This window comes from Oryzias latipes, chromosome 20 (genome assembly GCF_053564925.1).
Source record: "Oryzias latipes strain Hd-rR chromosome 20, Olatipes_Hd-rR_3.1".
NCBI classification, from domain to species: domain Eukaryota; kingdom Metazoa; phylum Chordata; class Actinopteri; order Beloniformes; family Adrianichthyidae; genus Oryzias; species Oryzias latipes.
The window spans coordinates 18,698,622-18,712,115 of record NC_136256.1 but is presented as its reverse complement, the minus strand read 5'-3'; the positions used below and the strand labels follow the sequence as shown (position 1 = coordinate 18,712,115).

The window sequence follows — 13,494 nt, the reverse complement described above, 5'->3', positions numbered from 1 at the left end:
TTGAACTGCTCTGCATAAACGTCTCTTAGAGCCGTTCTATGATGAGAGCGACACGAGTCAGATGTTTCTTCTAAATTCTTTCAACCTTTTTTTCTTTACTAAGTGGCACGTCAATATGAGTTTGCACTGAGCTGGGGGGGTGGCATAGTTTGCTACACTCACAACAATGCAGAACTGTGCACAAGATAGAAAGACAAATAGAACAAGATTAATCAACATCCAAACAAAAACGTACAGACAATGAGTGACAGCAGGAAAAGTTAAAATTTAAAATTCAAACCTCTGTAGTAATTAAAGCATTTTTTAAATGCTGAAAAGTAAAAATGTTTAAAGTCCCACTCCAATCATCTTTTGATCTTTTGTAAAAACATTCTCAGTGGTCTTATAATTGTAATTATGACATTTATAGCTAAATCCCAAAATCTGAAATTTTCTAGGACAGTTTCTGCAGAGCGGCTGGAGTTCATCAGAAATTTGCCTCGGGGTTGTGGGCGGAACTGTTGGCGTGGAGTAAGCCTGCCCCCACATCCCATCATCCATGTTTTTACGCTCTCTCCTGCTAGCTTACAACCCCCCAACCTAACATTAGCAGTGCAACAAAAATGGCGAACAACATTTGAGCTGTCCAGCCGTAGAGTTTGGAGCCAGATGCCAGCTTGGAAAAGGACAACAAAGACAGACATGGATGTAGTCGTATACGAGTGGATGCCACTTGTATGGAGCAGAGCACCAGAGGCAAAGTGGGGTTCAATGTCTTGCCCAAGGACACTTTGACACATGGATGGAAACCGAACCTGCAATCTTCAGATCAGAGGTCGACCATCCTACCTCTGCACTATGGCTGCCCCATATATTATATTTAAAAGCAACCTCGCTTGTCAAGAACTAGCCCTTTATTATTATAGAACATTTGTTTCAATGGAAACAGATTTTAATATTTTGCAGAAAATAGAGCACCTATAAAAAGTTTTAAGCTCTATGAATAAAAAAACATACTTTTTTTGTATGTAAAAAAATATTTAATGTATCTAACAAAAACACCAACAAAGAGACAAACTCACCAGATGACAGATCAACTTGGTAGTTTCTGGCTGCATTTGATGTGTTGATGTAAACAACAATTTTGCCGTCCAGTAAAGAGATCTCCAGCGTTCCTTCATCCAGATTGCTGAAGAGGAGAAGGCCATCGGGGTTCCATGTACGAAACTGGAAACCCACAGACACCATGTTGTGACTGGCTCGACCAGGCAGCTGCAGGAAGCTGGAGGAATTGAAAAAGACTGGAAAGGTGTGGGTCTCCACGCAGGAGAATGACAGGTTGCGCTGCTGGGACAGAGATGGAAAAACAAAGACCAAACGAGACAGATATAATCAAGCAGTTTAACTTGTGTGTAAATACAGATAGAGGCTGCATTAGATAAATTAACAAAAGACAATAGATTTGGGATGTTTTTTTCGATGTTCAAATGTGTAAAAATTATAAATTATAAAAGTCCCACTCGAGTTATCTTTTGATCTATTGTAAGAACCTTTGTTGTACAGTTTTGAGCCAGATCCCATGTCGGACAAAAAAAAATGGAGACGTCCCGATATGTCTTTAAGTGGATGCATCAGAATGGAGTGAAGCAGGGAGTTTGTAGACCGCTAATTGTACTTTATACTTGACAAGTGTAAGCTTTTTCAAGCTGCAGTTTTTTTATCTGCTTTTTTATTACAAAGATTTGAATAAATAAATACTCAGAAATTAAATTGTAAGCTTTATTTTCTTTATGTATGTCCTCCATCATGAGAGAAATGCTACAAAAACATGTTAAAAACTTTATTTTTGATTGTAGTGGTTATTTAAAATGTAAATCTTGCTGATTTATAGGTTAGGGTACTTCACAAAACAATTAACTCCTGGAATTGTTGAGGATAAAAAGAATATAACATGTCTTTTATTACTTAATCATGTTGTGACGACAAACCCCTCCCTTTACTTGCTATAACAACGCCCCCTTTGAGAAAAATGAAGACTGCCAAGGTGTTAATGGCTGGGGCTGGATTTGAAGACTGAAAAATTCTCAAAAATATCACAGAAAAATCTATATATGGCTCAAGCTCTCTTTATAAGTGGGTCAAACATCATCCTGGATGAATTTTTCATCCTAGAGCAAAAGCAAACACCAATGTGGGTATTAAAACCTAATACTATTGAGTTTCTCCAACCACAGCTCTAAATCAAATTACAACTAAGGACACCAAATTAAGCAGCCTTATAAGACACATTATTCCCGATTCTGTTTGTGTGTTTGGCTTTTTGTAATCTGATAGGATTAATTTTGATTAGAATGAAATGCCTGTTTGAGTCAAAGTGAATTAGAGGTGCAGCGTTAATAAACTTGATTAGTGACCCCATTTGTTTAATCAGCTCATCAGTGAACTAAGACGTGGCACTGGCTGTGTACAGACAGCAGCACGGCTGAGCCCACGGTTGGCAGCCCACTTGATCTCAATTGAGATGACTTTTGGTAAAAATGCGTCTATTCTCCTTAAACTGCCGTTCAGGAAAACAAAGTTCAATGAATTCTTTTCATTTCTTAGTTAAAGGTTTTTGGCAAGACAATTTTAGTTTTGACGAGAAAAGGGAAAAAGAAAGAACAAAGACTGAATATCATTAAACTAAGTGGGGAACTGTATAGACTTGGAGTAAAAAACAAAACAAACTTTATCGCTTTTTTAAAATGTTAAAATTTGGACTTTTTCATGTTTTAAAAAGACCAGGCATTAAACAGTTGCCAAAAAATGTGAACCAAAAACTAGCATGATAATTGATTTTCTCAGAGCAAAATAATGCTGCTATAATGTATTTTGAAGTACTTATTAGCTCTTCACTATTACCAGAGAAAATGGCAATCTGATTTTCTGTAGAAGAAAATGAGTGATAAACATTTATTTTTGTAAACTAAAAGAGAAAGCTCTTAAACAGCTATTTTATTTTTACCTACTTTTAGCAACTGGCTACAAACTGACCCTTTGTTCACGTATTTTCTTGTGTCCTTTCAGTAATTTTTGTCCTAAGTAATGGGAATGAAACATTCACTCTGCTTGAAATTTTGAACAAAGTATTTTTTGACTTAGGTCATGTATTTTACCAATAAACTCATAATAATGAAAATGTCCCACCTTTCTGCAAGATTGTGAGTCAATAAATTGTTTCTAGCATCTAGTTTAGAAGTCAGGAAGCTAATAACTTGGGAGGAAGGGAAATCTAGCATTCATTTGGAGAGACATGCAATTCACGAATAGAGTGGAGTCCATTTAAAATGCTACGAATGATACAGAGATGAGTTAAAAGAAATAATAAAAGTAAAATTCTGTGTTTGTAGTCACACTGAAATGTAAGGAATGCCTGTAAAGGCAGCAAGTAAACACACAGAGGGGTCACTGATGGGTCAGATGTGTCTGATTAATTATGAATCTGTTAAACCATTTGGCTTCTGTGAATAATTTTCTTCACACACACAGATTTCAGTTAAATTAGTGTCACAATGAACATATCAAAAAATTCTGTTGCCTTCACATGTTGCTGCTTTTTTTAACTTAGTGCTTCATATATACTTTACTTTGTCGCTCTAACTGTGCAAGAGTGTTTGAATGTTTTCCTTACAAAGCTGGAGGTGTCCAGCTTCTTTCTGCGAGCCAAGTCTGTAATGTTGTCTCCATTGTAGTTTATGCTCTCCATGCAGCCTTTAAAGTTCTTTCTCCCACCTCCTACTGGCTTTCCACTGTAAGGCATCCCTCCAAAGGTCAGCTACGGGGAGACAGAGGTCAAAGAGGAGATAGAAGACAGAAAAACAACACATTAAGTCGATCTAGTTAGCCATTCATTAATTTTATATTCAATTAGCAATTTCTGTTTATTCAATGAACATAAAAATTTTGATTTACTGGGTTAAGATCCAAGGGTTGCAGAAGAATGCCACTTTGAGGAACCATATGGAAGTTTCACTGCAGTAAGGCCCAAAACTTTCCCACAGAGCGCGTCTACATATACAACGAATATCTAATCATCTGGTCTGTTTAGTCATCAAATTTTCTAAAGGCCCATGTACACAGGATCATTTGATTTCCTTTTCTGATAATGGCAATTATCCATTCATAAGATATTGCAATAACACAAATAGTTAAGTATATATTTCCCAGCATGCATCTAATTTATTTAGTGTATTTGGCAGTTTTTGCATCTGTGATTGTAAAAAAAGGAAACAAGTAATTTGCAGACATATTTGTTTCTATAGTAGCAAAGCTAATTCTATGACTGTTTGTTTGCCAAGATCAGACCTGCAAAGGTTTTAAGGTAATTCAGTGTACATACATTCATCAAAAAGGAAAAAAAAACAAACAAACCTGTAGACCAAGTTTTTTAATGACTGTTTGCTGATGTCAATTTGCATGTGTCCTATTACTAATTACATATTTAGGCATGCAATCAGGTCCATATAAAGGTTAAGTGTTAACCTTTTACAAGTAAGTCCTAAAACTAGGATTCCAAGACATGTTGAAAACTGTATTCTTACAAATCCAGTTTCACTATGATAAAAATACATGAACAGGATTTTTCAAAGAAAATCTCACCCTTTATTTGGTGAGAACTTGATTGCTTCACACTCACTAAGGTTTAAATGATAACCCCAGTCCTAAATGTTGTGCTTAATAAAGATTTTGAGTGAAGAAGTGGGTACTGATGACAAAAAAATTGGAGTTAAGTAAAAATGTATTTTCTATTTGAGCTTATTTTAGTTTATTTGAAATATTCAAACATGATTCAGATTTTCTGTAATTTACTGTCAAGAATTAACCTGGAATGTCTGTGAATCATTCAATCTGCAAACAAACTTGCTTCAGGACAAAAACCCAAATATGTCTCCATCGAAGCTATGGAATGGATCTATCAAATGGTACATAAAATTTCTAAAAAAGAAAAATTCCTTTCATGTCTTTATTTGGTGTGTAAAATAATGGCAAAGAGAAGATTTAAAGGACAGTGGCTCTGGAGGACGAAAGATGAAAATGGACAAAAGACTGATAAAAATGTAAATAATGTGTCATATGTTCTCTCTCTGTCAGATCTGAGTTTTGAAGTGAGCAGCGATGATGGAGGAAGGTACTGCTGCCAGTTGACGTCTCAAACCATGTGTACTTTTGTGTTGATGTCTCTGTTGTTTATGTGTTTTTGGTGATGCTCCAGTAGTCTCAGTAATTACTGCCGAGGGTTGACTCTGATGCACCCGGATATTTAGTCTACAGGCTTAAATGGAAGCTGGAGGCACACTGGCTTCGGGCCTCACAAACACATGCATAAAATGGACAGTGCACACTAAATGGACCAGAGTGAGCTTTGACTAAAAGCTGGTTGCAATTTTGCATTCTGTGAGGAGACTGGCAATTCCATTACCAAGCAGGATGCTGCACAGACACATCACCCAAACACAGTGTCATATGAACATGCACACAAAACCTCCTGGTGCATTACGCCCGGTTGTATAGATTTCCTTGAAGATCCCTTAATTCAGCCACTTCAGTTTTAATTGGTCTGTGCTTTGTCCTGCCCCATTTCTCAGCTTTCTACTTAACACTGGAAAAGATCCGCTTTGTCAGCAAATCTTGGCAAAGTACACGAAGAAACACACGGGTGTACTGACACAAAAAAAAACATGCATGCATGTAGACTCAATGGCCATGTGTAGATCCACTCTTGTGTTCACATGCATTCTGCAATTTCCTGTTTTAGCATGATTGGCAGAACTCCATGCATTCTATTATTTGCTGATGTTAATTACGTAGGTAATATAGATTAATGCCACAGCACATAGAAAAAAAACCAATATTTAATTTCCTGTTTGCAGGATTGTACTGTAAGAGTCTTTCAATGCAGACAAACTAGCGAGGAAGATGAAGCTTGATGGAAGAACAGGACCACTGATCCGAAAAAAGGCTCCTCCAAAACTAAACAAAATAATCACTTTTTTCTACATGTTAGAAATACTTTGGAAACTTTGTTAGGACTCCCAGCTGGCTGTGAAGGTTAAAAGTTGCTCACATTAGCAATTACACTATAATGCACTTGACTCCAGCACAGCTAAAAGCTCTTGAATCAAAATTTTCCCACAGCTTTTTAGAAGCCTGGAGCTCACCTCTATTTAAAAGTTTAAAAACACCAATAAAAAGCATTGTGGGTGTCTGTAACTCTGAACAAGCAAGCACTGTCTGATCTCTGAAAAACATTTTTATTTTATTTTAAAGAACAAAACTCCTTTCAATCAATAAAAATGCACTTTAGTCATGATGTGTCTATTTTTGAATGGTCACAGGCTGTGAAGGTGTCAGTTCTCCACAATACTCTGTATTCTCTGCACAAGTGAATATTTGCAAGATAAGCAAGGCACGTAATGGCTGGTGCCATGGATGATTAACAGCTATTATAGGGTAGGAAGCTGTTCCCCTCTTTTTTATAAAGTGCCCACTTGTACATTAAGGGCCATTACTCTGGGCTGATGATATGCCACATGCATAAGATTGAATACGTGAACGTCGACGGACATTTGATGTATTTCCTTCTCGCATGACCTGCTATTTCTTAAATAATTGAAGAAAACTTGTGACTTCTGATCAATAGGGCTAATGAATCCTTGAGCCAGACTAATGGGATTTTCAACAGATACGTCGAAATGATTTGCCTTTGAAAGACCAAGGTGTATGTAGGACTGAGGTAATGCGGTGGCACTAGCAACATTTGCAAAAAACTGCATCGGGAGATTGTGATTCTCATCAAATAACCTGTGTTTCTTTGTGCAGCTTGTTCCTTACCTCATAGTCCAAATCAAGATAGTCAAACTCTCCGTTGGTCCTGAAATGCTGAGTGTGTCTGTCCAATGTGAAGTTGACGTTGCGACGATAGCGTTCAATCACCACTGAGTGCCAGTGATTGTCATCCAAGAGGCTGCCGGTAGTTACGGAGGTATGGCCCAGGATGGAACCATACTGGTTACTACCTTTTATAAACACACACACACAACCACATTACTTAAAGGCTGCTATACCCATGCTCTTCAGTTCATGGACTTTGCAATATTCCCCTTTTTCCCTGCATGCTGGCAGTTTATGTTCTTTTCTGTTGTTTCTACTTATCTTTTCTCTTACCTAGAGGCATGAATGCAAAATGTATGCCTTTAGGGATATTCCTTGGTGTTCTTCTGTTGTGATGATGCAGCTTGATTCTTAGTCAAACTATTAGAAGCCTTTTGGTTTCATCTCAATTTTTTTCCTCACATCTTGTGGGATATCATGTACTATATCACACTGTGTTTATCTCAGAGTTTTTGCCATAAACTGTTGTAAAGTAATTTGTGGTTGGGCACCAGGTTTTGTGTCTTTGAGTCAGAATCTTTTTTGGGATTTGGATCTGAAACTTACCAAGGTTTATCTGCAATAGCAGCTTAGCCTTCCGGAGCTCCAGAGTGATGTAGTCTCCTTGTTGGCCCTCCCCGTGAAGAATCACACCCTCACTTTCTGATGTCTTAAATCTCAGTGCTATCACATCCTTAATGATCTTCATCTTCTTCACCTGCACAGTCAAAGCATGTTTGTCAAAGGCAAAGCATCTAGGGAAAATCTGACATCACTTTATTGTGACTGCATGAATTTAAAAACAAGTAAAAAAATTGCAATAAATAAAAAACACTGTACCTTAAATCGGTATGAAATTACACCTTGGCCATCAAAGTTAATAACATCCGCCCCTGTGAGAGACCAACAACACACGTGATTAGCATGAGTTTAATGAACAGATACAAATTTTAATTGTAAAATAGAGTATTCCATATGTGATGTTCATATTTAAATAGCCAGAAAGTTATCCTCTTTTTTCTTTGTTTCAAATGTAGTTACACAGTTTTATAACTTTGCATGTCGTGTATACGTTGAGTATATTATGAATCTAATTTATATGTCATAACAGGACAAATGTGTCATTGTTGAGAACTCTCTTTACAAGCCATTGAAACATTTAAAGAGTTGGTTAAGACGGCATGAGAGAATATAATAAATGGAAAAGTTATTGGAAGGAACTCAACCTAAAAGCTTCATAGCTTGAAAAACATCAACTCAACTTGAACAAATATGTGCTCACACTGGTTCTAAATCTAAAGCTCATTTTTGTTGACAGTCATGATAAACATCTCACAGATGATAGGGATGGTTTTTCCCTAATTCCTTCTAATATCCCTGTCCATCACTCCTGTCTTTGAAATAAACGGATACCACCAAAAAAAACAACAAACATTTGTCAAGCAAAGTCGGGTTTTATTTTGACGTGACAGTCAGCGTTCCTAGTTTTATTAGGATGTTTTTTAAGATGCTAATGATACATTTATTGGCAGTATAGATTCCCAACAAATGTGTCAGTGTTACAATAAGCTTAATAATATTTATTAACAACCTTTGTTAACAAATTAAGAAGTATTAAAATTGTTTGGGGTTTTAGTAAGACATTTATTAGCATTATAGATGTCTCACACATCAGTGTTATATAAGTGTTAATAATTAACTTAACAAACTATTAGGTTTTACTAATGTGTTAAATGCTAGTAAGATATTTATCAGCATTATACAGTAGATATCTTGCAAATACCTGAAAGTGTTAATAAGATTCATTATCATCTAAAGTCATACCATTGTCTTATAAAGTATGAGACCATATAAAGTGTTACCAATATTTGTAGTGATTTTTGTAATCTAATCATCTGCCTCACATATCTGGTCTGGTTACCTACAGAAAGGTTCCTTACACCTTCCCCTTTCCAGACACCTCTCCCAGATTATTCTAAGGTATCAATGCATCTCCAGGCCAGCCAAGACATAAATCTTTATGTTCCGTGGTTAGAAATGCAAGAGATACCCCATACTTTATTTGCATGTGTGTTAAATCAATGGTTAAAAATCTCAGCATATTCATTTACACATTTATTTCCATGGTTTTATGGTTTTTGGTTCAGACTTGATAGTGATAATTTTTATAATAATCATAACTTCATTTCAACCAAGGGATTTCAGTCCACAAAATGTCATCAAATATGGCTTTTGCACCGGAATGTGAATCAAAGATGCACTTAAGTTGCATGCATACAGCTTGTTAACTTTAAAGTAACCATGGCAACCAGTGCTAAAAGTTTCAAGAATCCAATTAACAGCCACGTAGCTCATCTGCAGTACTACCTGCCTATTATAAGCTTTCTTTTTTGTCATATGGGATATTTTTTTAAAATCAGATTGACACCAACTAACTTTAAATGTTACTTAATACTTTCCAGAGGTTGTCATCACTTTTACCAAAGATGATTAATAATACAAGTATTAAACCTACTGTAATGCTCTTATGAATGCCAATTGTGTCTGATTCCAGTCCATTTCTTGGACTTGGCAGATGGTGATAGTGATGCATCATCTTGACAACAGATTTTATCTGTTGGCATAAATAGACCCTGGGTTGAAGTAATCTGTAATAAGTCTGCCATTTTTGCATAGTCTGCATGAAACTGAGGTTAATTAAAAAAAAACATGACATACTTTATGTTTTTGTCCAACTACTCTTTACATTAGAATTAAGCTGTACCATATCCTGTCTTATCTATGCAATAATAGATTTCTCTGATGTTAATCAAAATGGAAATGAGCATGTAGATTACCAAGTATGGTGGATCACGACTGTTTCATAGCCTGAAGCTTTGGCACAGACGTATACATGAGTGTACATAGACAAGCATCCTCATCCTCTGGATGAGTCATAATATGGCATTGCATCTAATTATCATATATTTTGAAACCTAGAATTATCATCTACAACCAACATATTTGATGATTACGCCAGGAACATAACATCTTTCTTTATCTGCCTCCGTCTCCTCCCACGACTTCTCCTTTGTGCTTACCACTTTCATCTAATGTTCTTTGTCATAGCGCAACACTATTCTTCTCTTTCATCTTTTGTTTGAAAGGTAGAAAAAAAACATTTACAAGGGGGTCGATTCTGACAGAACCAAGGAGTTCAGCATTAGAGAATGGGTATGCACTGACATTACATTTTCTGGTTATAGCTACAAAAAAGAGAAACACTAATACAGAGGGACAGAGGGACCATAAGGAAACACTGCAGGCATTTAGAAAGAAAGAAAAAACTGCAGCTGTAAGAATATATTAACCAATTTTTTATATGCCTTGGCTAATAGATGTCTAGACAAACACTATTGAAAAGAAACAGATAAATCCTTTAAACAGCACTGAAGTAAACAAATGGTTGCTGTTAGTTATTTCAGTCTTCTATTTTGCAGAAATCTTCTAGTTTTGTGTATTTTATTATTAGTTGTTTTGAAAAACTGTTTTTACTAATTATCAAATGTAAGTGGTGAGCAGACAGGAAACAAATCAGGAACAGATTTAAGCTACTTTGCAAATAAGTGGATTACTTTGAAAAATCAAGTAATATTTTCCTAATTTTTTGTCATGCACATTTCAAGTTTAAAAGCTCTAATCCGTCATGCAAATAACTAATCCCATTGATAATATAACTTTTATTTAGGACCGGACTTCACACAGACACATTTATGCTGAGATTAAATCAGTGGCAGAAAATTTAATTCTATGTAATGTCTATTGCACTCTTTATATACAAAAATATATATATCGTGGCACAAAAAAGGTTAAAAATTGTTTTATTGATTAATTTGTTCTTTTAACCTTTAATAAAAAAAATACCCTTTAAGATCACTATTTCTTGTTTTAGAGGTAAGCAGAACATGTATTTTAAAAAATAAAAAAACTAGACAACAGAAAAAAAAAATATGTAAATGCATTTAAAAAATAAAAACATGAGAGCAAAATATACAGTTGTAGATAAAACAGAAATTTAAGTGAATAATAGGAAACAGAAGAGTAATAATTTAGAAGCTGAAGTTCTGTTCAATCTCTTCACTACACTACAGTTATTTTTGGCAACTCAAACTTTAGGTTGGGTAGTTGAGATAATGTAACATTTTTATCAACAGACTAGTAAAAACGCCTTGTTATCATTATTGAACAAATCAGCTGTAATAAGATGGAAATAATTATTTCTGATCAATATTTAAATGTCAACAAGTGAACATTACTTTTTTGTAATATACATTTACTGTTTCCCATGTGCAATAGAGACCTTTCTAAAGGACACACATATCTCATTTACCTAACCAACAATCCTGTTTTGAGTTAGGTTACCGTTACCATTACCATTCACGATTAGCATTCACGCACTGTTAGTAAGGTCCAATTCACGCACCTTACCAACAACTTGAGTGTGGCATGTAGGCACCCTACGACCGCATCACCTGTACATCAAGAACGTGTGCAACTTACTTTAGCCGTACAAATACTTCACAATGCACTTATCACACATGTTTCATTTTAATAGTTTCCCTTAACCCTTGTGCTATCCAAGGCACTTTAACATTGGACCCCACAAGACAGTGCGCTCAACCTTTTTTCTTCAATGATTTGTGATCTTCACTGGTGTCCATGGATTACATGAAATTCTCTTCAGCTTTATCCACCTTTGTGATGGTAGGGATAACACGTCAATGTAAGGGTGGGGTCATCTGGACCCCATAAGATAGCACAAGGGTTAAGGTGGCCATACTGTATGAGCAGGGTCTGTCCCAGTCAAAGATTTGAAAGCAGACAGGATTTTGGAATGTTCAAGGTCTTTTGAAGTGGCGCACAGAAACACCAGAGAATAAGACCTGAAGACGTAGTGGTCTGCCTTTGTTCATTTACTGCATTTTGTTGATGGATGAAAATATTTGATCAGGAGTTGCACTTTTGAATGTATTCTTCGTTTACAAAATGTCTAAAACTTTTGAACACGTGCGTGTCAGAGCACACAGTTATGTCTTCCGTTGTGTTGGGATGAGAGCCATTGTGTCCTTTTTATTATCAATAGAAAATGAAACAAGAGTGACATAATCAAAGAGCTAGAAAACTGACTCGAACACAACGAGTGCTCTTGTGTTTACACACACACACAAACATGTCAACACAGTTCAATCACATCTCAAGAATGAAAAATGTGTGTATCACTTGAAGCAGTAATTTATGCAGTGCCCTAATTGAAATTGTTATCAAAATCAATTTGGCAGCCTTTAATAGGATGAAAGCAAAAAGATTGCAGGAGAGTTGGTTCCCTTGATGATCCATTTGTCAGACAGCAAGAGACATTGGATGAGAGGGTTTCGAGTTTGTGCCAAAGTCCTGTCAGGTTTTTCTCACTGTATTTGACTCCATAACAACAAAAAGGTTTCCCTCATGAGACAGAAATCCCCACTGTGACTTAAATAGAGCTTTAAAAACTCTCATTAGAGTCTTGACATGTCTGTGGAATTGAAACGTTAGAATTAAATAAATTATAATGTGGTGGTATGTTCAGGTTGTGGGTGTATGTGTGTGTGTGGCTGTGCTGTTTGTGGAATATATCCTGCCTCTGTGTTGTTTATCAGTGATTGACACAAGTGGCAATGACTCTCTTAATATGCAAATGAAAAAAAGGTATCTTTTCTCCGGGGTCCGTCAGATATGTCTGATATCTGTGACTGAGGAATTCAGGAGAGACAGACGAAGTGAAGATGTGTGCAAAGACAAAGCGTGTCAGCATGTTCGCTTCCACTCACAGTAGGAGCATCCGTAGATTTCTATACGAAGACCGATGCGCCCCTCTTCGCTCCAGGCAAGCGGGATAAGCCTAAGGAAGCGAGCCACGATTCCCTGCTGCAGCTCGTGGCGAACTACACTCTCTGAGTTGGAGTTTCCAGAAAAAGCCTGTGAACACAAACAGACATACAAGAATGAAACACATCAAAGCCCAAAACCTGCCGTCAGACAAGGAGATTAGAGAAGTAGAAATAGTCTTTTTCACTCTCCACTTCCTACCCTAAAGGTGAATATTCACAAAACATTCAAAACCATGAGGAAGCTGCATCTATCTTACACACCAAAGCCTCACTGCTCAGAATCTGAGAGAGAAGCAGTCGTTTACAGCACATGCAAGAAACCTCTATACATATCATTTTAAATGTTTTCTGAAATCTAACTGCCAGTAGATTATTGGGACATGAGTATAACTAACAACAGTGACAAACCATGAAAAATAATACATTTATGAAGATCAATTTATAAAATTGTGACGGGATGGCTCAGTTGGCTGTGTGTAGGACTGGCACATGGATGAACCAGGGTTCATTTGCCAAGGGACGCAATGAACTTCAGCCGGTGTGGCTCCTTGAGCAAGACCTTTTTGTCTATTTTTACTTTTTTAATTATATTTAACTTTTATTTATACAGGCAAGATAGATTAAGAAAATAATTCTTAACTATGTACCGGTAGTTACAAGGGGGCTCAGGTATAGGCCCCACTGTGCCGGTCCCCAGCCC

At 36.4% G+C, this 13,494-nt stretch overlaps 1 protein-coding gene across 4 annotated transcripts in view; it reads right to left on the bottom strand.

Annotated features, from left to right (window-relative positions):
- The window catches only part of cntnap2a (contactin associated protein 2a), a 365,138-nt gene that overhangs the window by 190,496 nt on the left and 161,148 nt on the right, over positions 1-13,494 (bottom strand). For 2 of the 4 annotated variants that reach the window (XM_020712697.2, XM_020712695.3), the window contains exons 4-9: positions 12,735-12,882; positions 7,729-7,781; positions 7,456-7,606; positions 6,850-7,034; positions 3,650-3,793; positions 1,062-1,326 (exon numbers count right to left, since the gene is read on the bottom strand). In XM_020712697.2, coding sequence (XP_020568356.1) covers positions 1,062-1,326; positions 3,650-3,793; positions 6,850-7,034; positions 7,456-7,606; positions 7,729-7,781; positions 12,735-12,882 — 946 coding nt within the window. The remainder of the gene's footprint in view (positions 1-1,061; positions 1,327-3,649; positions 3,794-6,849; positions 7,035-7,455; positions 7,607-7,728; positions 7,782-12,734; positions 12,883-13,494) is intronic. The other 2 variants (XM_011488837.4, XM_020712696.3) reach the window with 1 other exon arrangement.